General features: G+C 54.2%; 1 protein-coding gene across 2 annotated transcripts in view; it reads right to left on the minus strand.

Moving 5' to 3' along the window:
* Positions 1-25021, minus strand: part of PPP2R2C (protein phosphatase 2 regulatory subunit Bgamma) — a 125024-nt gene extending 100003 nt beyond the window's left edge. The window contains exon 1 of one of the 2 annotated variants that reach the window (XM_045997863.1): positions 24796-25021. In XM_045997863.1, coding sequence (XP_045853819.1) covers positions 24796-24865 — 70 coding nt within the window. In that variant the 5' untranslated portion in view covers positions 24866-25021. Of the gene's footprint in view, positions 1-24718 lie in introns of both variants that reach the window. The other variant, XM_045997864.1, reaches the window with a different exon arrangement.
* Between the last annotated feature and the right edge of the window lie 484 nt (positions 25022-25505).

Below are 25505 nucleotides of genomic sequence, written 5' to 3' on the forward strand. Positions count from 1 at the left end.
TTTCTAAGCACCAAGTTTCCTGCTCGCTCCAAATGTTCTCCCACTGACATGGTGTTCCGAGGGAAGCAAGGGGGTCCCTCCCCTGAGCCTCAGCCCTCATGTGTCCCAGAATTTGAAGAGGAAGAGATGATCTGCTGTCCCTGAGTGGCCACGTGGTCTCCAGTCCACCCGAGGACCTCATCTGGGTGCTGACCTGAGGACCTCGCCCTGACCCTGAGAGCTGGCATTTCCTGAATGTGGGCTCTGCCACTCCTAGCTGAGGGATTCTGGGCACAGTTCGCTCACCTGTAAAAAGCCAGTGACAAAGGCAGTGACCACCTACCCTAGGGGGCCATGTTGAAGATTAAGATAAAGAGCTCAGACAGCTCCTGATCTGTAGGAAATGCTCATAGATGTCAGTTATTATCCTGAGACTCTAGAACTTGGAGAGGTGCCTGCAGCATCTTCAATGTCCCCTTCCACCGTCCCCCATCCCACCGCCACCAAGCGCAACCAGACCTGGAAGAATAGGGGACATCACTTTTCCAGCCCCACCCCACGGGCCTGCCAAGCCTCACCCCTCCCGCCCCTCCCTGCCTCGGGCCACTGTGTGGTCTTAACCCACCCCTGCTGCCAGCCCTAGCAGCTGCCCCATTGCTTGGAGCAGCAGAGCTGGATCAGACCTGGGCTGAGCTCCAGCTCTGCCTCTTCCCAGACATGGGCACTGATCACAACGCCTCCCTGAGCCTCAGTTTCCTCATCTGTAAAATGGACATGAATGCCGCCTGCCTCATGAACAAACAGGGCACAGGTGGGAAAGCCCGCCGCACACTGAGATGCGCCGTGCCTATGCAGGGTCTTGCGAGAGCGGATGAGTCTCACCACCCCGAGGACACTTCTGCAGGTCTCCCCAGGGTCCTCCTGCCTCCAGGAGCTTGCTCCTCACGAGTCTGTGTCCCCCACTGATCAGATGAGAAAAGGGAGGCTCCGGGGATGGGACGCAATGCAATCCGTACCAGCACGTTCCCAGAGCAAAAGATTCTGCTGGTGAAATGCAAGTGTGCTGGATAGAGGGCTGAGGGATGAACCACAGCCTTATTCAGGCAGCAGCTGGTTAATAGGCTCAAAGTGCCATGCCCAGAGAACTGGGGGAGGCTACAGCCCTCCACCTGCTGAAGGAAAGAGCAGCCCCAGCCAGCCTCTGGAGGTCCCTGTGAGCCAGTCTCAGTGTCACATGACTGGGGGGCTCAGGAGGCAGTGCTGGGGGTCACACTTGCCCGTGGACGAGAGCAGGGACCCGGGATTCCCAGCCTGAGACCCACGAGGTGCAGAGGGAGGCCTGGGTGAGACCCTCACACCCTTCAGCCGGATGGGCCAGGGACAGGCAGCGCAGGCAACTCCCAACACTCCAGTGCCGAGGGAGCCTCCCACTCTCCGTTTCCATGGGGATCCCCTTGAAATAACCCCGTAAGAGGCTGCTGTCTTCCCTGCGGAGGAAGTGCTCGGGGATAAATGTGATGGAGGGAGTGGAGGGAGGCGGACTCTCACCCGCACACAGGATGCCATGGAAATTTTGAGGCCCAGGGCTCAGCCCCGTGCCGCCCACCCACTCACTCCGGCAGCAGAGGTGAGCCGGGCCTGGAGGTCAATTTAACCTCAATTCCCTGCTGGCAAGGGGTGGGGAGGAGGTGCACAAGACCACTTCCCTGGCAAGTGAACAACAAGGAGGAAATCACCCATGGCATCTAAAACAGCATCCATCTGTCTCCCATCGGGAGGGCCCAGGTTTGCAGGGACGTGGCCCTGGGGTCTAATCCAGGGTCTGTCATCCCAAAGTGACCCAGACCAGCCCGTGACTCAGAGCCTCCACGTTCTCCAGCGCCCCGGCTAAGACCAGATACGGAGACACCTGCAGTTCTCAAATCACTGCCTCCCTCCCCTTGCTGGGGCCGTGCTGGCCTCAGAATCCTAAAATTCTGAGTTCTTCAGAACTCCTAAAATTCTAAAGTTCTTCGGTTCATGCCATCAAAGGATTTTGAGCCCCTGCTAGGGGCAGGGAGAGTGGGAGGCTCCTGCACACTCCCCGTGGGGTGCACCGGCCATCACATGCAGTGGGCGAATGAGAAGAAGAAGAGCGCCCGGCTAGCCAGAACAGCACTGGCCACAAACGTGCACCAGGCACCTCCTGTGCCATGTGGTTCTCAAAGCCACCCTCTGACTTTGAGAACTGTTGCCCCTACTTTGCTGATGGGTACACTGAGGTCCGGAGAGGGTAGAGGGCAGGACTCAGGCCCAGGTCCCCTGACACTTGCTCACAGCCCACTATGGGGCCCCCTGCACTGCCCTGCCCGGGTCAGCCCACCTTCCCCAGCTCCAGGCTATGGGTAGATGAAGTCTCAGGCTCGGGACCCAACCTGACCCTTGAGAGAGTCCCCCCAACCTATGCTGCAAGTCACTATCCCCTCCATTGGGATCACCCCATCCCTCCAGCGAGTCCCAGGGTCCACCTCACAGCACTGTGGCTCCTAGGACTCAGGGAGAACCCCCAGCCAGAACCACCAAGGCCAAGGTGCTCAGGCTCTGCTGACCTGGGAGGTGGAAAAGCTGAGGTCGAGGAAGCTAAGAGACCCTCCCTGGGGCCTTCAGCCAGGAACGCCTGGAGCAGGGCCAAGGACAGGAATTGCCACCTACATCTGGCTGTTCCCCTCACCCCAGGGAAGCAAAGGGACCACAAGCTAGTGGGCAGAACCCCAAAGGGAACGTGCTGCTGAAGGCCCTATATCAGGTTAAGTGAGGTCTTGGATAACGGGGAGTGGGGGGCAGAGTTGGCCCCAACAGACTACTGAAATGTCTCTGAGGATGCCGTTTCCTGCAGAGAGCCCCTTGGAAGCCCCACCATCAGCCCTAGTCACCAACCAGCCAACCTCGATCCCCTAAGAGGGAGTCTTCGGGGCCAGCCAGGTACAGTGTGCACACCTGCAGACAGGGCCTGGGCGTACTCCACTCAGCGTCCTCCCACCTGGGGGGCAGGCAGCAGAGAGGTGGCCTCGGGACTGTTTCTGAAGGAAAGGCTTTGCAAAGGGTAGAGAGCCATGAAACCCAGTGCTGGTAAGGATTGGGGAAACGGACACCAGAGATTTGGCTACCTTACTCAAAATACATGGCACGGGGGTTCATTTGCAGCATCGTGCAAAACAGGGAACAGAACAAAATGAGACAGGTCTGTCTAACACGTGACAGCGCCATCCCCACCCAGAACTCTGCAGCCGCTAAACACAACAGAGCGTAACTCTCCGGGCCAATTCAGAAAGAACAGTATTTTCATAGGGGGCTTCTGCGTGCTCCCAGCATTTTTTATCATGTGAATACGTGACATTAATTTTTAACAATAAAATGAGTTGGATTCTTTTTTAATGACTGTAAAAGCAACTGCTCGTAAAAGTCCACAAAACACATACTTGAGAGAAAGGAAAGTACAGAGCCGTACCGATGCGAGGCCCCTGGGGCCCCCAGCCCTCCAACTGCCCCGTGCCTCATCCATGGGCCCCAATCATGGGCTCTGTTCAGAGGACCTCCCGCATCAAGAAGTCCGCCCCGTGCACAGCAAGGTGTGTTGCCCAAAGCAGACAGGAGACTTGTAAATCTACTCAGCGGGGAAGCAAATCTCAAAGCCCCAGGACGCCAGGCCACCTGGACAGCGCACAGTCTCCCGGCTCCAAGGGGCCAGAATCTTCTCTTCTTTCACCAGAAGGCAAATGCTGGTGAGCTATGATTTCCACGGAAATAGCAGGTCTGGGTGCAGGAACTGGGCTGGGGGTTGGGAGGCAGAGAGCCCTGAAAAGAGGCAGATTCCAATCAGCTGCGAAAGCTGCCATGCCCTGTTTTTGTAGGATTCCCTCCTAATTCTGTGTCACTCGTGTTGTGTGTCCCAGATGGCTTTGGGGGCGGAGTCTTAGGCAGCAGCAGAATTAGCTCTGGGAGATGCCGGGTGTGGCGGAAATGGCGTACATTCTGGAGTCAGGCAAGGCTGGGTTGAATCCCAAGTCCACTCCCTTGCTGGCTGTGCAAACCTGGGCAGGGAGCCTGATCTCTCTGAGCCTCATTTTTCTCATCGGTGAGGGGCTGGGGGAAGGGGGAGCCGGCCCCAACTGCAGGTGGTTATCATGACAAGGATCGTGGTTGGGGCCTCTGGCCAGTGTCTGGCGTCTATTCCACCAACACCGGCTTCCCTCACCTGCCATGGACATCCGCATTTTAACCGGAAATCAGGGTTCTGCCTCTTGCTTTAGTGGGTGTATGGCTACCCAGCTCTTCATCTGGGTCAGAGAAAAATCGAGCAGCAGCTCAGCCGGACTCTGGCAGCTTGCCAAGAGCTTGAAGGAAAACACCAGATGAGACGCACAGTGGGTCAGCTTGGGGGATCCGGCCCCGCAGCGCCTGCTCAAAGCACTCTGGCCAACAATGAAGGAAGGCCAATGGGGGGCCGCCGACAAGCACTGTGAGCCATCCTGGACACAGTGCCCACCCCAAGGCCCCAGAGGTACAGGGCGGTCTGTGCACACCATGGAGGGCCTGGGTTTGGCATCTGCAGCCCACCCACGTCGGAGCTGCGAAGCCCCCACCTCCGTTTCCTTGCCTGTCATCGGGAGGCCATAACAATCCCACACCCACAAGGAGTCCTGAGCCAGGCCTGCCTCCGCTTCCCCCTTTCCGTGCCACCCACTTCCAATTCACTGTTCTAGAACCATCTTCCCCTCTCCTGTTCCTCCTTAGATTCCAGAACTTTCTCAGGACCTGGGGTCTCCCGTTCTCCCCCAAACCAATCTCAATGCCTGCATATAGCATGCCTCAATAAATACACACTGAGCGAATATACGTCTTCCAGGAAGCCCTCCCTGACTTCCCACCACCCAGGACTTCCTCTGGGAAGCCCAGCCCCGAGGCTCCTCCCTGCCACCATCGCAGCACTGACCCCCGTCCACCCTGACTGTTCTGGGGACTTCTCGGAACACAGCCCTTGTCAAGCACATCAATGGCCCTATTCCCCACTCCCAGCAAAGCACCTAACACGTAGTATGAGCTCAATAAACCACGGGCCAAAGATTCACACCTCATGTAAACGTAAGTCCTCTCACACGTGAGTCTCCTTCTCAGCAGGGTGAGCCTTCCTCCTCTTCTGCCTCTCTCCCCTCCCAAACGTCCCACATCCCCCAGCCAAATGCAGCGTCTTACGGCGACAAAGTCCATCTAACACATGAACACTGGACGTGCCCTCTCTCCCGGTCCCTGTTTTTTTGAGCCCTCTGCAACCGACGGCACCACCTCTCAGCACGGAGAGAGCTGCTTCTCTCCTCCTCTGAGAGCAGCCCCGGACCAGGGCCTCGGGTTATAAATCCAGCGAAGCCTGTTTTATGGAGAAGGGGCTGCACCGCTGGTAGGTTTTTATAGCTATGTGTTTCCGAAGCCGAAGCATAATGAACTCCCAGCTACCTCCGTGCCATCCCTGCTGTCCCATGGGGCCCGGTTTGGGGGTGGCCAGGGAGGCAGGGGAGCAAAAGGACACCCCTGCCTGCCCTCCAGGGCTCCTGGGCCTTCTCTGTGCTCAGTAACCCTTTCCTTCCTCCTCCCCCTGAGGGCTCGCCTGGGGTATCTGGAGACCCTATAAATGGCACCCCCATTCCTGCCCGAGCCTGAAGCTCCCTCTGACAGGGAGAGGAGGACTCAGTATGCAGGATCGGGCTCAGCCAGGAGGATGGGAAGTAAGCCCTGACACCAACAAGATTGGCTCTTCCAGAACACAGAAATGACCTCACCCACCCCCACCCCAGCCTTATGTCACAACTTAGCCCAAACCCACAAACCAGAGCACCCTCTCCCTGCCCTGGAGTGCTGGAGCAGTGGGGCAGGGTACTGAGGACCCCTCCCGGGACCAGGGCTGGGGATCAGAGCCTCCCGACAGCCTGGACAGGAGACCAGACCAGACCAGAGGGGCAGAGTCCCGCTCTGCCTGTGCCTTCCTTAGATGTATAAATGGGTCCAGCCACCTCCTGCTGGCCTGAGGGCCATGTGTCCCTCACAATGATCACGCACATCCCCACGTCCCCCTCAGATCCCAAATGTGTGAACACTGGAGTCTGTCAAAGTATAGGGGACCTGCCTCACTTCCCAGCACCTGTCTTCCCACAATGGGCCCCTGCTCCTGGTCTGGGACCTCGTGGCCGCATGTTCCTTCTGCAGAAAACACATGGGCATCTGTGCCCTCGAGACAGGCTGCATTTCACAAATGAGGGAACTGAGGCCCAGGGAGGCCTTGTGGCTTCCCCAGGGTCACGCAGCCAGTCACCAGGAGAGCCTGCGTCTGCACGGGGTCTCCAAGCCCACCATCATTACCTGCCCCACACCACACCGCCCCTTGCAAGGGACCCCAACCTCCAGGTTTTCAGCCACTGCCCCAGTTTACCACCTGCTGCCCCATGGTCCCCCTTTGGACACACACGTAGTGTGTCCCAGTCTGCGGTTTTGTTTTGTTTTTTAATTGGGTCACCCCAGGGAAGATGCCATCAGGGAGGTCTACTTGAGGTTCACACGGGGTTCACAGAGTTGACCCTGGAGCCTCCCAGCTGCACCCCAAACACTTCCAAGTCGGGGACTCAGGGAGCCAACTGGAAACAAAGTCATCTACAGAGGCCTTCACACAAGGCCCGTGTGGGTCCTTGGAGCTAGCTCTGTCCTGTTGGCTGTCCCAGCTCACACTCTCCTGGGGATACATTCACCCTCTGGCCCAGCACAGATTGGGACCCTCCCGAGAACATGGGAGGCACCACAGGAGCCTTCAGGGCTGGGCTGGCCATGCTGCCCCCATGGCGGGCTTGCCTGCCTGCTGCCCGGACCGGCCGCTCCCATCCCCGCCTCCTGCTCCTAGAGGCCATGCTGCTAGATGTCCTTCAGGTGGTTCATGGCAAGGTTGGGATTGGGAAGGGTCAGGGCCAAGGGTCAAGGTCTTCAGAGCCACCCTGCAGCATCTTTCCCTGAGATGCCCCAAGTGTGTTAGTCTCCCTCCACTTGGGGTTACCCTGCTCAGTGGAAGAGGAGCCTCTGATGGGAACTTTACCTCTCTGTCCAGCCTTGAAGAGACCCCAAGAAGACATTCTTTTTGGCCCCGGCTTAGAGATGAAGCTAAGGGGCACCAAGAGAGGCTGGGGCAGGTCAACAGCACACAGGAACGTGAACGCAAAGGAACACCAGCCCCGGGGTGACTGGAGTCCCCTTTGGTGCCCAGGTGCAACCCAGCTTCGCCTCCACCTGGCTGGGGGAGTCCTACCTCCCGGGGCCCTCAGTTTCCTCAGCTGTAAAATGGGGAGAATCACTCCTACCTCTTGATGCAAAGAAGATAAGCCACGTGCCCTCTGGCTGGAGAGAGGACAGGCCCACCGCATGTCACCCAGGCACCAGCAAATGCTGGAGGAGGGGTGCTCTGGCCAGGTTTCTCCCCGCCTCACCCACATTCGCAACACCAAGACCACCTGTGAGGCTTAGTTCTATCCCGGTGACCCTGAGGCTCATTCCCAGCTGCTCCGACACGGATGTATCTGGATGGCATATGCCCAGGGAACCAAGCCAGGCACAGAAGACATGCAGTGTGTGACTGTATTTACACGAGGTCCCTAAGAGAGGCAGGCAGGCGGCGGGGGGGAGGGAGGGCTGTTGCTTAATGGGTTCAGATCTTCTGCTTGGAGTGATTATGGGGTTTTGGGAAATACACAGCGGTGATGGTTGCACAACACTGTGGATGTGATTAGAGGCATTTGTACACTGAAAAAGGGTTAACAGGGCAAACTTTATGTTATGTGTACTCTGCCTCAATTTTTGAAAAATCAATCATGTAATATACCAAACACCGTCGCGTTGTAGACTTTAAATGGGTGAATTGCAGCAATATGTCAATTGCATCTCCAAAAAGCTGGATTTTTGTGTTTTGTTTCGTTTTGTTAATTAAAGGCATGAATACCCACTGGGCCACCAGAGCCGCAGGCTGGCCAAGGGTCCTGAGGGCACAGGCTGAGCCCATCTCTTTGGCCAAACCCAAGGCACCTGCCTGTTCCAAGGCACCTGCATAATCCCTGGTAGACAGACAAAGCTCTTTCCATTAGCTTTGCTAATACCCAAAGGAAAGGGAACCCCCCCACACACACACACTCTTACTCTGAGCCCAGAGACCCAGGGGAGCCCTTATTGCACCCCAATGCTCCCCTGCTCCAGAGGAGAGGATTTGGAGGAGAAAGGTCATTGCCTGGGACTCAAGGCTCACCTCTCATTGGGAGCAAGACCCAAAGGTGTTCCTGTCTCCGGCAAAGGAGCAGCCTGGTGGAGGAGGGAGCCAGAGGGCTGAGGGGAGAGGGGCAGACAGGCTAAAGAGAGTCCTAGCAGTGAGACTCTGGTCCCTTCATCTCACTGAGCTCCCAGCTGCCTGTCCGCTGAATGGGGACAATGATGACATCTGCCTCAGCGACAATGCCCGGACAATGCCCACCCCGCCCTGCAGGCACACAGGGGCTCTCACTGAATGGCAAGGCAGCTCTCTTCCCCTCCACCACGTTCACTCAGAGCATGGCATCCATCACCCGGGGGGCGGATGCCACGTACACTGTGTCTCAGCCCGGGCCACCACGCTGTAATGGTTTCCAATAAAACTGCTTCCGTGAGGCTGAGCAAACAGGGTGATCCATGAGGTCAGTGTGTCCTTAGAGTCAAGCCAAGCAGAAAACCAGCCAGCACACCTGTTTCTCTTCAGCATTCCTCCCCCACCTCAGGGGCCCTGGTAAGAAAGCAAGCACCGCTCCACCCAAAGCCACCTTCCCTGATGTGGGCACACAACGCAGTGCACCTGCAGGGGGGGAGGGGCGGGGGCGACCCCTGCTGCCCCCAATCCCACCCTCCTCTGTGTTAACAACTTCTGCCTGGGACACACAGGGAGTGACAGGTCTGCAGGAAATCTACCTCCTAAAGAAAGCTTGTATTCACCTCTTGTTTCACCTCTTTGTTTCCAGCTTCACGGAGATACAATTACGTGTAACATTGGGTAAGTTTAAGGTGTGTGAGTTTAAGGCGTTGATTTGATCTGCTCAAATGCTGTTAAATGATTACCACCATAGCATTAGCTAAGCTCTCCACCACATCACATGACTACCATTTCTCCTTTACGATGAAAATATTTAAGATCTTCTCTCTTAGCAACTTTCAAGTATGTAAGACAGTACTGTTAACTATCGTCACCCTGCTGGACATTCGATCCCAGAGCTGCTTCATCTTATAACTGGAAGCTGTACCCTTTGACCAGCATCTCCCATTTCCCCCACCCCCAGCCCCTGGCAACCACCATCCCGGTCTCCATTTCCACGCCTTTGGCCTTTGTCAATTTCACATGTAAGTGGGATCTTACGGCATTTGTCCTTCCCTGTCTGCCTTATTTCACTGAGCATACTGGCCTCAAGGTTCGTCCCCATCACCACGAACTCCGTATTTAGACTGGCAAAAGTACAGGATGGTTTTTTACTCCTGATCAGGGAAATGGTACGGGGAAGAGGCCTCCGTTTCTGCTGGCTGGTCAGGACGGCAAGGGAGAATGTTGCTCCCCAGTTGGAGATGCAGCCGCTCCAAGGTCAGACCCAGCACAGAGCTTGGCTCGGCCGGCCATCTGCTGCAGACGGTTTCCCAACGAGGGCTACGGCACTGTCTCCCATCCCATCTGCTCTTCCACGGTGGACCTGGCCTTTGCCACATCCAAAGGCAGACTCTACCTCCCCTGGAACCTGGCCTGGCCGGTGACTCAACTGAACTAAAGCCACAGGACTGATGAGGGAGACTCCAAGGAGGTCAGGAAGTCAAGTCTTCCACCTGCTTCTTGGGACACCTGATCTGAGAAAGCCAGCTGCCCCCGAAGGAGTCCATCCGCCCTGGGACTGCCATGCTGGAGGGGCTCTGTTGACGGTCCCAGGGGAGCGCACCATCCCGGCCATCCCCACCACGCATGTGTGTGAAACCCCCTACAGACCAGCCCACCCACTGGCTTAGAAGTGGGGACTCAGCAATGGCCATGCAGAGCCAATTCACCCAGCCAAGCCCTGCCCAAATTCCTGACCCACAGAATCCAGAGGACATGATAAAACTGTTGTCACCTTAAGTCACTAAGATTTAGAATGGTTTGTCAAGGCATAATAGTTAACATAACATCCACTGTGAGACTCTAGGCATGCTACCTGACTTTTCCGGGGGCTCCAAATCCTGATACACAAAAGGGAGTCCCACCACCCCCGAGGGTGGGTACGATGTCACCACGACATGTGACACCATAATAGTCAAGAAGTGATAGCTTCGCCTGTCATCCTCACCGCCCGCCATGGTCAATCGCCCATGAAGCCAAGAGAGTTGTAGACACAGAGAAAGGTTCGTAGCATGAGTCCTCCTCGCACAGCCGAAACCCATCACCATCAGACACATATCAAGAGACCGTGAAACAGTCATAAGTCACCAGGCACCACAGCTGAAATCGACCCTCTTTTTCCTCAAGCGGGAGAGACACAGATTGATGGGTTCACTCTAATCTACGGTTTGGCCAAAGCTGCAGGATACCTGTGGACTTATACTTTTGAAGATCACCCAAACAAAAATTTTTGATGAATTTTATTTTAATTTTAGTGACAACATGAGAGTCACGTCTTTATTCAAGCCCTAAGAGCTCTCCTATCCTTTCACCAAGAAATTGCATCCCCAGATACTCAGAGACAAGAATATCCTGAAATATGGGAAGACACTGATGAGGATGATCTCATATCTCACTTTCCGGCACCCAAAGCTGGGATGCCGGTGTCCGGAAGTGGGGCCGTTCCTCCACCCTCCCCCCACTGTCCCCCGTGCGCCAGTCTCAGGAGCACTCTTGTATGGACAGATCATGAAAGGAGGCTCAACCCTCCTCCCTCTATGGGGCTGGCCACTAAACCCTCCCAGCCTACCTCCCCTTCGTGCAACACTCACCTCTACCCCCCTCCCCTGCCCACCCAGGAGCCTCACTGCGGTGGGAGTGGGGGGAACTTTCTCACCTCTCCTGGAGGTGCTCACACCCCACTCTGATCTTCATTCCACACCCCCCCCCCAAGTCCCACTTCGCTCTCCAAACCCCCGGAGACCTCTGGCCGGTCTTGCTCCCTCTTCCTCCTGTGCCCGGACAGATGACCAAGGGCCCTTTCCCAGAAGTAGTCTGGTCTGTCTTCTCATGAACCAGGCCAGCCCTGGGGCTCCAAGACCCCAAAAGTTAATGCTCCAGCAACCCTAGGGCCATGCTTGTTCTCTCGATCTGCTTCTGCCATAACATCTGAGTACTGGGAACAGCTTCTCCCCGACTCCCTACTGGCTGCTCCTTAGCTCTTGACTCAGTCCTGTCCCCACCCTGCCATGGGGTCCCAGCTATGGCGTCCCACTGTCTCTCAGCAGCACCCAGCACGCTGTATCACCACCATCTGTTTATGTCTCCCTGGTTCCAGACCGTCTCCGGCTGGGCCCAATTCCTCCTTCCCGCAGCCCCTCCCCACCCACCCACACCCCCACTGCAGGCATCCACTCCAGTCTAATGAATAGATCCATACCTAGTTATTGGATGAATAATTATATGTATGTGATGGGCTATCATGCAGCCATTAAAAATTATTTACTCGGAAATTATGACAACATGGGGAAATGTTTCAGGATGCTAAATATTTTATTTATTTTTTTTTAAGATTTTATTTATTTATTGAGAGAGAGACAGTGAGAGAGAGCATGAGAAAGGAGAAGGTCAGAGGGAGAAGCAGACTCCCTGTGGAGCAGTGTCTCCCATGACTCCCATGAGGGACTCGATCCTGGTGCTCCGGGATCATGACCTGAGCTGAAGGCAGTTGCTTAACCAACTGAGTCACCCAGGCACCCAGGATGTTAAATATTTTAAAAGATACAAACTGTATTTATATGGCCATCTATAGGGGAAGGGTAAACAGGGAAATACAGTAAAACTGGAACATTTCTGGGGCAGTGACACCAGGATATCCCCCCCATTCTACTTCCTGCATTTTCGAATGTTTCTGTAATGAGATAGAATAGAAAACTAGAATTAAAATCTTCTTGCAAGCAGCATCTTAACATACATGAAACTTAGCTCCCACAGTCTGACGATATGGGATACATTATGATGATGGATTATATTTTCACAGCTTCAATAAAGAGCCTTACCTCTCCTTGGGGCTATAAACTATTCTGGGTTGTTTTTATCATCTTTCACATTGAAATCTGGTGTAGGAGCCACAATCATTCAGCCTCTGACTCCTTCAGTCAGTTCATTCTGTGATAGATCGTTCACAAAGCAGACGGGCTGGCTGGAGGTCTGCATGATGAGTGCCGTGGAGGGAAGGCGTGTGTCCCACTCACAGTGATCCATGGGCTGCATGACCATTGCCACAGCAAGGAATTTGCATTATTTAATATTCTTGACTAGTTGCCTTCAATAAGGAGACTACTGACTGCACTCCTCCAGCCAGGGCTTAGAACATCACTGTGGAAGGGCAATGTGGTATACCGCTCATTCAGAAAGAAAACAGGGAGTTCTCAGTTTGGGGGACAACAAAACTGATGGTGCACGCCCAAATCATTCAAGGTGATCTTTTTTTTTTTAAGATTTTATTTATTTATTTGACAGAGAGAGAGATCACAAGTGGCAGAAAGTCAGGCAGAGAGAGAGGGGGAATCAGGCTCCCTGCTGAGCAGAGAGCCCGATGCGGGGCTCAATCCCAGGACCCTGAGATCATGACCTGAGCCAAAGGCAGCGGTTTAATCCACTGAGCCACCCAGGTGCCCCATTCAAAGTGATCTTAATAATCAGTGTGGAAATTACATATATCCTGTGATTTTTTTTATTTTATTATTTATTTATTTATTTATTTGGGTGGCAGGGGAGAGTGTGTGTCTGGGAGCACAGGGGAGAGACAGAGGGAGAAGGAGAGAGAGGGAGAGAGAGAATCTCAAGCAGACTCTGTGCTGAGCTCAAAGCCTGACATGGGGCTGAAACTCAACCACCCCGAGATCATGACCTAAGTCAAAAACAAGAGTCAGATGCTCAACCGATGGCACTACTAGGTACCCCAATGTTCAGTGACTTAAAAAAAATCTTTAAGTCTTAAAAAATTCTCTGACAGTTTTAAGGGTATAGAGAAATTTAAAATAAAAATAGTGAAACCAGTATTTAGGACAGTAATTTAAAAACCTCAGAAATATCAAGAATTCAAGTGTTTTTAATTCTTTGTAATAACAAATGCGTGGGGGAGTCATTTGGACAGTGCTGCTTCTGTTGACCATCCGACTGCTGGCACCTTGTCTGTGCCTTGGAGACCCGTCCTCCCAAGCTCAAGTCAACTCTTACGATTTTACCCCATGTACGTCCAACACCAGGAAACATCTTCTAGAGTCAGTAAGATCTCCCGCAGTCCGTGTACCTGGCTGCACGTGAGAGTCCAGTAGGCAATTTCCTCTCTAACTCCGCCCACCTTCCCCACATCCCTATTTCTGCTCTAGCCGGGTCACCCTCACTCCCCTGCTGACCATCATCTATTAGCCAATTCCCTCTTTTTGATTTGCCATTTGCATAAAGCGTCCCATGGGTTTCTCAGGAGGAGACAAGGAGGTGGCGCTGCCACGTGCTTTGCTGTCTGTGAACTAAAAGATATGCGGTGACCAGCCAACGACAGACGCCAAAAGAAGTGACCGGGTCATGGTCCACAACATGCACCTGTTATTTACTGAGTGATCTGCACACTGAAAAGGTAGCGGCAACGTTTTTGCTTTATGCATTTCCTCACGGTCTCCACTCCATGGTAGCTCAAGTCTGATCCATGTGGCTATGGGTCTGGAGTGATTTAACAGGAACATGGGCACTGAAATCTGCACCTATCTGAACTTTTTAAAGAGAAGACTATGTGCTCAGAGGATGTGGCTAGGCAGAAGGGTGGCTTTTATTCACTGGGTCACTCAGACACATTCTTACCCAGCACCCGGTGGGTGGCAAGTGCTGAGCTGTGTAAGACGAAGCAGATGTGTCTGATATCTGTTATCTACTGACGTTTCATGGAGCAGGACTCTGGGTCCTAGGTTTCAGAAAGGCCTGGCTGCCAGTCCTATCTTATGACCTGAGCTGAGTCACTGTCCTGGCTGGGACTGGGAATGAGGGTTCTTTGGTTATAAGGAACAGAAATTGACACAGGCAAACACACATAAGAAGGAAGTCCCTGGAAGGTTCTGGAAGAGCTACAGAATCAAGGAGAGCACCATAGCTAGACAAGGCATCTCAGAAGAAGCAGGAGCTGGGACAACTGGGAATTCAATCTGGGAATCCAGGACTATTCCAGTTCTCCACTGCTATGTAATAAATCTCAAAACTCAACGGCTTCCAACAGAAACCACTGTTCTTGCTCATGAATCTGCCATCTGGCCAGGTCTTGGTGAAGACACTTACACCCCCTGAGTAATGTGACCAGGCTCTCCCAGCTGATGAAGGGTGAGGAAGACCCTGGAGGGAGAGAGCGGCATGCCCCGGGGCTGACTCCTAGGATCCAGGCAACTGCCTGGCAGCCTTCTAGACCCATCAGTCAACTGGGAGCCAGACACAGTCTGGGGGGGTAAAACTGTAATCTTTCCAGAAGAGTAATGAATGTCTTCCACACTCAGTGATCTGGAAATGGGATAGAGGACTGGTCTCAAACAGGAAAGACCTAAGAGACAGAACACCCTCATTCAGATGCAGGACTCAGGATCCTAGATCAAACCCAATAACTAGAAAAAGGCATTTGTGAGACAAGTAGGGACCTTGCCGGGATGACTGAGTGTTCGGATGGGAAGGCATGAGTACTCATTCTGGTAGGGCTGGTGGTGGCACTTGGGCAGGCAAGATGTGCCCTGGCCTGCTGAGGGAGTGGGGAGATGACCAAAGGGCTGAATTGGCTTAAAAAATTCTTCAGCCAGAAAGAGAGGAAAGTCAACGAAGGGGGCATGGTGCAATCTTCACAGTGGCTGGAGCAAGGTCACGGGAGAGGAGCGATTCCAGATCCTATTTCCTCTACTTCTGTACGTACTTGGAAGTCTCCTTAAAACCCTTTTGAAATTGGGGCACCTGGGTGGCTCAGTGGGTTAAGCCTCAGGTCATGATCTCAGGGTCCTGGGATAGAGTCCTGCATCGGGCTCTCTGCTCGGCAGGGAGCCTGCTTCCCCCTCTCCCTCTGCCTACTTGCAATCCCTCTCTGTCAAATGAATAAATAAAATCTTTAAAGAATAAAAAAAAAATTTAAAAATTAAAAAAAAACCTTTTTGAAATTGAAAAAAAAAAAAAAAGCCAGAAGCTCATCTGATAATACAAATAGCTGCCTTTTACGGAGATTTATGTCTGTATATAGAGATTTTACCCAATACTCACAGAAAGTCTCACAGGTGGGGAACCAGGTTCTGAGGCGGAAGCACCTGCCAGCTGGGCCAGGACCAGAGCTCAGGCCCCAGCACTGGCAGACTCAGGTGTCAAGGCCACCATCTCCTCAGGGCGGAGGAAGGCAGGAGGCCAGGCAGGCTCAGAGGAAGCCCCAGGCCTGAGCTGGTGATCCTATCCCTGCTTGGGGCAGCTGGGATCTCTGAGCTGTCTTTGTCCTGCCTCAATGGGCCATTCAGCCCAGGACTGTGGAGGACAATAGCTTCTACTGTACAAGGAGGCAGGGCCCATCCTGAACAGCGCAGTGGCTCCCAGGTGGGCCCTTCACCCCGAGCTGCCTGGCAACTGCTTCCTAGGCTCAGGCCAAGGACCCCGGACATTGTCAAGAGACAAGAATATGTCACTTCATGGGGCACCTGGGTGGCTCAGTGGGTTAAGCCTCTGCCTTCGGCTCAGGTCATGGTCTCGGGGTCCTGGGATCGAGCACCGCATCAGGCTCTCTGCTCAGTGAGGGGCCTGCTTTCCCCTCTCTCTCTGCCTGCTGCTCTGCCTACTTGTGATCTCTCTCTCAGTCAAATAAATAAATAAAATCTTAAAAAAAGAAAAAAAAAATATGTCACTTCGCACACACTATTCTTTGTGCCTGGAATGTACTCAAATGCCATGTCCCAAAGGGCATCACTTTCTGACCTGGAGAATGCCACTCCCTTCAGTGCCAAAGCACCTGTCCTCTGCAGAGCTGTGGCCAGCCCCCCACGTCCACCCCCTGTGCAGGGGAAGGGAATCCCTCCTCCTCCTGGCCCATCTCAATTGCCTTTAACCACACACATGGACATGACAGATGCATTCATTGCCACAAGTTCAGCCTGAGCACCACACCAGGCACTCCTGGGTTCAAATCCCACACCCTCCCAAGCCAGGCAAGAAATCAGATCTCAACAGATCTCCCGTCCCTGCCCTGTTGGTCCTTCCACAACAGGTGGAGGTCAGGAGTGTGGGTTCTGCAGGCAGGCAGCCTGTGTCCAAACCCCAGCTCTGCCCCTTATGCATGGTACTCAGGGCCAGTGCCCAAGCCTCAGCTTTCTCCCCTGTAAAATGGGGAGAATACATACAACACTGGATTTTGTCAAGAACCAGTAAGATGAGGTACTTAGCATCACGCCTGCTATATAGTATGCACTCAGTAAATGGTTAATCATATTAATGGTTATTACATTTGTTTTACAATTATTTAATACTAAAGTCCATATGGGTCATTTTGCACGAGGGCCGCTGGCTGCCAGTGTGGTCAGAAAGGGGAATCTCTCTTGTAGGGCTTGATTTAACCAGCAGGACTCCCCAGGGCACTCTGCAGGTGGTAGCTCTCTCTCAGTGGCATCTGAGACCCTGGGAGAGACAGCCCCATGCTTTCAAGGACAGAGCCTGGCTCCTGTCCACAGAATGAAACCAGGAGCACAGAGCTCTCGAAACATGCCTTCTAGGACCTGGATGCTTTGCCCCAGAGACAGTGAGACTGTCTCTCTCTGTCAAATGAATAATGCACGCCCAGCATCTCATGTCCCCCCGGCTTATAAGGGGGAACAGTAAATGTCTGTTGAACAAAAGGAAAAAAAAAGTCCCACCTCATTGGTATTCAGACATAAACTAAAACAAATATTTTTCATCTATGATATCTGCGGAGGTCAGATGAATTAGGATACCAAATGCTGATCAGCAGGTGGTAAAACAGAAAAATTCTCTGGAGAATAATTTGGCAATATGTGTCAAGAACATTAAACATACTCATAATTTTTACATAAAATTGCATGCACAGAGTTCTCTTGTAAGAAATTATTCCAGACTTAGGGGGAGGGATGGGAGTAGGGTGTCCTCATTCATAGAAGGGGCTCATTCACTTGGCGTTAGTTAAAGGAGAAAAAAAGCCACCTCGTTATCCAACATCAGGGGGTGAGTAATTGGACTATGGGACACCCATCACAGGAACAATGTGCAGCCCATTAAGGATGGAGTTCGGGGGCGGCGCTGGGGTTACCAGCTGGGTAATCCCTCCTCCGCCCCCCCCCCCCCCAGCACTTGAGATCACACAGGGAAGGTGGACAAGAGGGCAATCAAATCTGCCTTATTAATGGTAATGGTGGGAGGAGCTAGGGACCCCTAGTCTACTGCCCCTCCCCTTGGACCTGTGGAGAGAGAGAGGTCTAAAGGCTGGAATCTGCAATGAGAGACCTGTGGGCATCTCCTTGGAACAGCCTACCCTAAGGGCCCAATGGGCAGGGGAGGAGCAGCGACCTTTAATATTTTAGCTCCGCCCCTAAGGAGAAGTTGCCCAATGGGTGACAGACTCTCACATTTCCACCAATCACAAAAGCGAAGAGGGGTGGGAGGCGGGCCAAGGGTTCTTTCCCCCTTCAATTCCAGCCTGTCCCAAAGGGCAAAGCAGAGCCAATTCTATCATTTTTTAGGGCCCAGTGCACAATGAAAACTCAGAGCGCCCTGTTCAAAAAGGAGGGGGAAACCGTCATTAAAGATACTAAAAAATAACGCTCTTTCATTTTCTCCATGACTTGCCATGGTGTCATTTGCCACTCCTTGTCAATAGAAAAAAAAAAAGAAAGTTTAAATTACTAGCATGGATTTTGCCACTCATCATTCTATTATGTAATTCCAGTTTTAAATACAAATATGAGAGTATTTAACTGGAACGCAGAATCACTGAAATACACAATTCGTAACTGGTCGCTTCCATAGGCACGTGTCTTTTCCTCTTACAGGGCAGCAGGAACACAACACCAAACCAGCTCATCTGGCTTTACTTCAGTTTTTGATGCTTGCACATTCCACACACAGCTCCTCTCCCCTGGCTCAATGATAAACAGGCGTTGAAAGGAAAGGACTGTGGCTGTCCCATCCTTCCCTTCCCTGCTGGGTCATCCTGCTCAGCTTCAGCGATCAGCTCACACAAGGACGTATCATGGGGTAAGGGGGTGTGATAACCGGGTTCCTTGGTCCTCGTGCTCCTTGGAATGTCACTTTCTCCCTTCTGTGTCCAAATCAGGTTCTGGTTCACAGGGAAAAGAGTGGCTTCTCCATACTGTCTGCACCCACCACTGCCTACAGGGTTGTGGGCATGCCCATCCAGGGCACAAGCAAGACCGTGCAGGAGCTCAGCGACACTCAAAGTGCACGTGAGTTAAGTGTGTACAGAAGCCACACAAAACAGCCAAAACACGTGTTGTGGGCATCACCTCTGCTCAGGCACCCGCTCCACTGTCCCATCAGATGTCACTTATGAAACGCGAGTTTGGGAGATAAAATTATAAAACTTTCAACATGGCAATGGCAGAGTACGAAACCAAAAACAGGCCTCCTGAGTGTGGAGGGCCCCACGTGACTGCACGGGTTGTACAACCAGGAAGCCCGCCAAACACTGGAGAACTCTATTATAAGCTTATGTTTCATTTAAAAAATCGCCTTCAACACGGTTTATATGGAGCAATTATAGCTTGTATTAAACACAGACGTGGGTATTAAAAAAAGACTGGAAGGAACTATCACAAATTGCTAACCATGTGCATCTTAGTGCAGCAGACTGGAGACTGTCCTTTCTCTCTCGTCCCCATGGCTACTCCAGTCCTGGCCATTAAACCCGGGGTGACACACAGTCACACTTCGGGACCTACAGCCCCCTCTTACAATAAGGTCCCCTGGCTCTGTGGGCTTCAAGGATAAAAATCAAAAGCTGGAGCACGTTAAGACAACCGGGAGATGATGTGGAAAATTTTATTAGAATCTGATTCCCATCTTGCAGAAAGAAAATGAGAAAAAGCCTACCCCATGACTGCACCAACCCTTGCCTTGGGAATGATTAGAAATAAACGAGTGTGTTGCTTACAGTGTGGCCCAATGTGGTTTGGGGAAACTGGTAACAACAGGAAGCCCTCCCCCACACAGGTAGCCCTTTGGAGTCTGCGTGGCCTTTGCTCCTCAGCGCCATGTGACAACCCAGGGCAGGAGGCCATGCAAGGAGACTGAGGCTCAGAGATGTGATGTGGCTGAACAGAGAATATCCAGCGATGAGCCCCCACACCCTACAGCTGCCTTCGCCACCCCCAGCCCTGAAATGGAGACAGCATGACCTTGGGAAACTTCAGGATTGCTCCTGGAAGTGATGTTCCTAACTGGAAGGAAGAGGTGGAGATCCAGAAGTCCACTGCTTGATTTTCCAAACCAAACGCTGGCTCTCCCCACTGTCCCTCTGGGCTGGCTTGAGGGCAGAACCACAAAGGACCTCTCTGAGCCTCCACTTCCCGGTGGAGTGGGGATGGGGTGGGGTTAGCCAGTCTGATGATCGTTCTTAGGGCTACTCTAATTGTACCCCAAAGGAGCAGGCATCGTTGTTGGCAGACCACGATTATTAGGCACTGACTGGGTCCAGGGCTCTGGGCCGGACATGTTTATACACATCAAGCCATTGCACGCCATGAATTCATGGGCAGTGTTCCTTCCACAAAGCAGGGTGGGGAGCTCACGACATGTTACCATATCAAACAACACTACATCCCTTGTTTCAAGTGATCTAAAGCAGAAATCCAGAGAAGATACTAAGGCTCTGAGATTGTGTGACCCACCCAAGATGGTGAACCTAGAGTCAGACCCCACCGGAGATGTGGGTCTCCTGACTCCAGATCCTGGGATCTCTCATTGGGCTGGAAATGCTTCCTCGGGACGGCCGAGAAAGGGAAACCAGAATTGGGCAGCTTTGACTTGAGTACAATGAAAGCCATCACGGAGGATTCCTTAAACAGCAAGTGAACACATCAAACTCCCTCTTGGTTTCAGGGAGCTCAGATGTTGGCCATGAGTGACAAGGGAGCCTCCTGGTCTTCCGGATAAGCAGGAGAGAGGGCGTAGCTGGCTACAAGTCACAGAAACTTGGCTTAAGGTGTAAAGCGATGAGGGAATGTGCCAGCCCATGAAACTGGAAATCCAGAGCTGGGGGGGGGGGGGCATCAGCGAGTCACAGAGACCCCAGCAGCCACTCACACTCTACCTGGGCACCAAGAGCATTGTCACTTTAGGGCTTACTCCCTTCATGGTCTCAAGGTGGCTGCGGGCAACAATGGGGGGGCTTTCCTGTCCCTTCATAAGAGAGAGACTGACTTCCTGCAGCTCTACCGTCCACTCAAGCCCATGTGCATTCTGGAACCATCAATGCAAGAGGGACGCACGACCCCAGGACCAAGCTGGCCCAGCCTATGGCCACAGGTCTCCGGCTGAGAACCGCTATGATCTTGGTGGGGTGAGGGGTCAGCTATTGGGGAGATCAGCCTCAATACCCCCCATGGGGGGCAAATTTGGCCCCCACAAATAGCACACCTCCCCAGTGTGGTTTAGGCCTGGGCAGAAGCCCAACAGGATCCCCACGCAACTAGTCCAAAACACGAAAACAATTCCATGCTGCAGAAACTGCCCAGCTGCTGGGTTCAGACAGGCTGATGACAGTCTCCTGACCCTAACAACTCCCTGTCCCAGTCCCTGCTTCATTTCCTCAGCCACACAGTCCGTGAGGATATGCCCATGGCTCTGAAATCACATGCAACACGCGAGGATGGCGAGCATATGGGGTCAGGGAAACGGAGGCGTCTTTCTGTAATCCAAGAGGCACGCAACGCGTGTATGACAGAGGTTCATGGCTGATACGCTCGAGGGAAAAAAACTGGGCCTGGGGTCTTAGCAGGAAAGCGTGCCCTCAAGAGCCTTCCCCTTCAGGTGCCTGGGAATGACCACTGCCACCTCCCCTGGGGTGTGAGCCCCCAAAACCCTTTGTCTGGCCCCTCACTGCCTGCCCAGGGCCACACCCAACAGAAGACGGGCCCCTAAACACTGATGACTGAAGGTGAGGAAGGGGTTTGTAGATCAGACTAGCCTCGAGACGTCTGCTTCACTCACCCCAAAGCTGAGCTCCATGGCTACGCAAGGGAACACAGCCAGGAAGCATTCCTTCCTGGGCCATATCTGGCTCTTGAGAAGTCTAAACCCACAGAGACTTGCTAGCACTCTCTTACCCCTGGCAATCCTTCTCCCAAGGGTCCAGGTCCTTCTACTGTCTTGATAGACTCAACTGTACTGCTCTGCCCAGCACCCTCCCCTCAACCTTTCAAAGTTCTGTGTCCCCGGGTGGCCTGCACCCATGCTTCGTGGTGACAACACTCTATCAGCTGAGCTGAGCCAAGAGTTAAAGGGGGTCGGGATGGGGGGGGGGGGTCTTCTCTGACTAATTCATACCAAGGTGTGAATGACTAACAAAATCTAGACTCTTCCCAAAGTGTTTGAGATTTTACAAGTGGAGATTCAGGCACTCAAGCAGGACTCCCACTGGCAAAGATGACATTTAACTCGAAACCTAAAGGATGAGGAGTCAGCAGTGAGACGAGCAGGAGGGAGATAGTCTAGATAGAGAACACAGCCAGTGCAAATGCTGTGAGGCAAGGAATTAAAAAATGACCTGCTTAAGGAACAGGAAGTAGGCCAGAGCCACTGGGGTGTGGTGAGTGAGTGTTTGTGGGCCAAATGACCAGGTGGAACAGGAATTTGTACACCTGGGTCTTTCGCAAAATCTCAGCATCCATATTCTGCTCACGAAGCTCTTCCAGGAACTGTATAAATTACACCCATGCCCCTGATTAAATACCTCCAGCTGACCAAGCACTGTGCTGGGTATTTTCTGTATTAGCATAATCACCCATCATCCCAACAGTAATAACGTGAGATAAGTTATGATTATTTCTCCCTTTACAAAGGGAGAAAGTAAGGCTCAGAAAGGTTTAATAACTTGTCTAAGATTACACAGCATGAGAAGAGTCAGAAGCAGGCTTTGAACATAAGTCTAAGTGACATCCAAATCCGTAACCTACCCAGTGATGGAGCATAAAATGCCAGGTGCAGTGCTGGGCGAGTCCATCTTCACGCAGGGCAGCCAGAAACCGCATCTAACTCTAATTATGACAATCACAGCTATTGCTTCCTCTCCTAGACCCTACTCTCCCCGAGGACAGGAATTTCTGATCTCACTCGTCTCTGCACAGCAGCCCCCAAGCCCTACGCCCTACACATACAGGCACTCAGTTTGGGGCGTGGACAAGGTCAAGCCTCGGTTTCTTCTATAAAATTGGGACACGATGTACACAAGATCTTGTGTGAGGCCCCGGCACACAGTAGGTGTTCAACAAACTTCAGCTGCCAGTTAACAATTTACAGCTCCAAGACTGCTCGCTCATCCACTGTCCCACTGGCCCTTCCCAGAAACCCTAAGACCTTGTAGGCAGGATGGTATTCTCACTCCCATTCTACAGATGGGGAAACCGAGACTTAGTGAGAAGGGCTTTCCCTCAATAGCACAGAGCTCCCTGCTAGAATATAGGCTGCCCAAGGACAGCATCTTTGTCTAGTCCCCAGGGCCAAAACAATGACTGGCACATAGCAGGGAAATATTTGCTGAATGAATGAAGAGAAATTAAAAACATCACTTCTTTCTCAAAGGATGCACTTCCTCCTTGCTCTGCTCTGGTAAGAGCCAATAAATTTCTGGAAGCAAGCTAGAAGGGTGGTGGGGTGGGATGAAGAAGGAATTAATGTTTGCAAATGTCCGCTATGGGTCGGGCATAGGGGTTTTTACTTTTAATCAGAGTCCTGCATCCCATCCCATCATCCTCAAGGTTGAGATGAGAAAACAGAGGCTTTCTGCAGAAAGCCAGACCGGAATGACCTGCCAAGATCCCCTCTCAGCCAGAGCCAGACCACAAGGGCACCTGCCAACAACCCAGAGGCCTCTCACCCTCTACGCCCGGCAGCCTGCGCGCAGAAAAAACATCCGGACGCACGCTGACTCTACCTCGCCCTCACCAAGGCAGGCCACAAAGGGCCACTTTCAGGTCCCTGGGCCCCAGAAAGCCCGAGCTTGGGAGCTGAGCCCTCACCCAGCCAGGCAGTCCCACCCCCTTCCTTTTCCCCTCCCCCATCAGCAAAGCGTGACTCAGCGGTTCTCCTCGCGGGAGCGGGGAGCGCCACCCCTCAGCGTCCCTCCGCCCAGGATACACATCAAGTCACAGCTCTCCCGGACGGGACGCAGGGCTCCCTCCCCGCGCTGGCCCCGCGCTCCCTGGCCTCCGCGGGACTCCAGCTTGGGCTCGGCCTCATTTCCGGCAGAGCCAGGCACTAGACCGCGGACACTACCCGGGAGTCGATTCCCCGCCGCCAAGCCCGCACAAGGTTCCCTGACACAGGCACCCACGCGCGCCAGCCCCGCGGAACGCCATGCGCAGGGCTCCTCCCACTGGGGAACCCACCGGGGGACCCTCTTGCTACCAACCCACCAACACTTATGCGGCCAGTTCGTCGGCCCATAGGGAAGGTGCAGCCAGTCCCTAAACCCGGGAAGGTCTCCAGCGCAAGTGTCCCCTCTGCCGCATGCTGACACCCCGCGGTTAGCGATCACCCCATCTTCATTCACGGATTCGCTCCGCAGGCCCCTGGCTGCGGTTTGGGAGCTGTCCCCCACCATTCCCTGGGCAAGCTGGAGGAGAGAGACCCTTGGAAGTCACAGGTCCATCAGCGCTGACCAGCGGGATTCTACCACCTCGGGGTGGGGGTTGGGCTTGGGCCTGTTGGACCAGTTTGGGGGATTTCAAATGCAGGGCCCCTTTGGGAAGGCATGTCCCACTTTTAAGGGAAAATTCTGACAGTTTGGGGCCAGTTCCTTCTGTCTCAGTATAACTCACCGGGAATAAAAGACCAACCCCAAACCGGCCGCCGTCTCCCACCCACGAGGGGCCCCTGCCTTTGGAGGTACAGGGAGTGCCCCGGGACAGCGAGCTTCTTGGGGGGGAGGGTCTGGCATTGGATTTTTTTCCCCGTGGATCCCTCTTCGTTTCTGGGGAGTGGGCAGCCTAGAAAATTCTGTGGGCTTTGGGCAGGGCTGAAATGCGAAACCCAAGATTCTACATCTCCACTACATCTCCCTAGATTTCTTCAGATTAACCGCAGGAATGGCCTTTTTACAAATGATGGCCAGGGCCGATTCAGGATGCCACCAGGCCTGGGGGCCGAAAGCTGCCGCCGGAGGGCGGCGCGGAGGAGGGCGCTGGGTAGCGGAGGCTGGCGCCCTCGGGCTCCCTCCCTCCGGGGCCCGGGGCAGGGTGGGGTAGGGTAGGGTGGGGTGGGGGGACACGACACACAGCGCGCAGTCCAAACCTTCGGAGGGCATTCGGTGCGACGGCATCCCCACGCCGCGGCCGGCCGGAGGGGGCCTCAGACAACACGTACGTTACCTTCAGTCACATAGCTGTGGTCCCGCAGGAAGCTGTGGTTAATTTTCCGCGTGTCCGTGTCCTCGCCCATTGAAGGCCGTGCCCGGTGCCCTGGGCATGCCCCGCCGCCGCACACCGATGCAATCCGCAGAGGTCGCGCCGGGCGCGCGGGCCATGCCGCCGCAGCCTAGCAGGGGCGCGGGCCGCCGGGGCCCCGGAGGGCGGGCATCGCGGCCGGGGGCGGCCTGGGACGGGCGGGGCGGCCGGGGCGGGCGCCGCGGTCAAGCGAGCGCGCGGCGTGCGGGCGGCGGCCGCGGGTGGGGGTGGGCCAGGGCCCGGGCGCGCATCCCTGCCGGTGCGCGCTGCGTCGTGCGCCCGGCGGCGGCGGCGGCGGCGGCGGCGGCGGCGGCGGCCTGGTGCCCGGGCGCCTGGCTGCGCGGCGGCGGGAGGGTACGCGCGCGGCGCTGCGCCGACCGAGCCGGGGCCGAGCCGGGCTGCGCGGGCTGGGGCCGCCGCCGCGGCTCCGCAGGCCCCTCCCTCGCGCCGCCCGCTCCTCCGCCCCCGCGGCCCGCGCAGCCAGCCGCTCGCCGGCCGCCCAGCGCCCTGCAGGTGGAGCCGCGCCCCGGTAGGGGCGGCACCGCCGTGCTCTGGCCCCCGCGGGTGGGTACCTTTGGTGCCTGGGTGTGCGGGCGGGAGAGGGAGGAAGGTGATGGTCACCTGGATGCAGGGGC

The sequence above is a fragment of the Meles meles genome, chromosome 2 (genome assembly GCF_922984935.1).
Source record: "Meles meles chromosome 2, mMelMel3.1 paternal haplotype, whole genome shotgun sequence".
NCBI classification, from domain to species: Eukaryota; Metazoa; Chordata; class Mammalia; order Carnivora; family Mustelidae; genus Meles; species Meles meles.